At 36.3% G+C, this 1,293-nt stretch overlaps 1 protein-coding gene across 1 annotated transcript in view; it reads left to right on the top strand.

The window, feature by feature from the left end:
* Nucleotides 1-54: 54 nt before the first annotated feature.
* The window catches only part of LOC106878882 (sialin), a 32,258-nt gene continuing 31,019 nt past the window's right edge, over nucleotides 55-1,293 (top strand). The window contains exon 1 of the mRNA XM_014928229.2: nucleotides 55-700. Within this exon, the coding sequence (XP_014783715.1) occupies nucleotides 550-700 (151 nt within the window). The 5' untranslated portion in view covers nucleotides 55-549. The remainder of the gene's footprint in view (nucleotides 701-1,293) is intronic.

The following is a 1,293-nucleotide window of genomic DNA, read 5'->3' as shown; positions in this document are numbered from 1 at the left end:
GAGAGAGAGAGAGAGAGAGAGAGAGAGAGAGAGAGAGAGAGAGAGACAGAGAGACAGACAGACAGACAGACAGACAGACAGACAGACAGACAGACAGACAGACAGACAGAGGCAGACAGACAGACTGATAGAAAGAGAGGGGGAGACAGAGAGAGACAGGCTGAAGTGGGTAGAGAGAGAGTCAGTCAGACAAACAGAAACAGCCAGACGAAGTCAGAGACAGAAAGCAAGAGAGAATATAAGTGAAACACTTTAAATACATCACTGGTTGTCAAGTTCTAATTTCGTGACATGGACGACTTGAGACCATATAACTTAACTACCAACAAACAAGCTCAATCCATGATTACATCGATGAAACGGTTACAACAGGCAACACAGTTATCGTTGTTTATAATAACAACAAACTAAAGATACTACGATACCAGCCAGAATATCATATAAGAAATATTATCACCCTTATCGCAAAAGAAAGCGATTTCTCTGTGCCTTCTCTTCGAAGAAGTATCTTTCTGTTTTTACAGTCATAACTCACCTCGATCGTCGAAAATGGTTGAAAATCTGCATTCCCATTCACCAGCCAGCAACCAGAGTGCAGACGATATTGATGCCATAAATCCGTGTCCAGATCTAGATAAAGAGGAGACGAGTCTATTATATCCCAACACGAGAACATTGCCTCATTCCAAATGTACTAAATGTATGTTGCTTTGATTTTTTCCTTTCTTTTAACTTCACATCGTTTCTTTCTTAATCAGACTGTGTATTATTATCATGTGTTGTTTATCAGGGAGATGGATTTTGATTAACTTTTCTGTGATCCAATTCTGGGGAGACTCAAAGCAACTTACCGACTCGTTGATTAGAATTTAGTTACGAATGATCTTAGAAAGGCATGAACATCACGAAGTCCCGTTCTTTTGACTCTTAATTCTAAGTTTGATGCTTCTATTTTAAGGGCGGAAGAAAAAATAACAATTTTAGTAACATAATAGCACTATATCCATACATACATTTGTACATGTACTCTTATATTTCTTTATATAAATACACAGCGCACACACCATTTTTTTCCCCAAAATTAAATTCCGGTATAATCGTAATCTACACAATCTGAATGGTATTTAATGAAAATGTCATTTAAAAATATTCATTTTTCTGAAATCCCTGAGAAAACAATGTTAAAGGGGCATTCTTGTGTAAGTATGCCATATCTATCTATCTATCTATCTATCTATCTATCTATCTATCTATCTATCTATCTATCTATCTATCTATCTATTATTTATCTAT

The sequence above is a fragment of the Octopus bimaculoides genome, chromosome 4, assembly GCF_001194135.2.
Source record: "Octopus bimaculoides isolate UCB-OBI-ISO-001 chromosome 4, ASM119413v2, whole genome shotgun sequence".
In the NCBI taxonomy this organism is placed as follows: Eukaryota; Metazoa; Mollusca; class Cephalopoda; order Octopoda; family Octopodidae; genus Octopus; species Octopus bimaculoides.
Note: the sequence above shows the minus strand (reverse complement) of the source record. Positions and strands in the feature narration are given on the sequence as shown.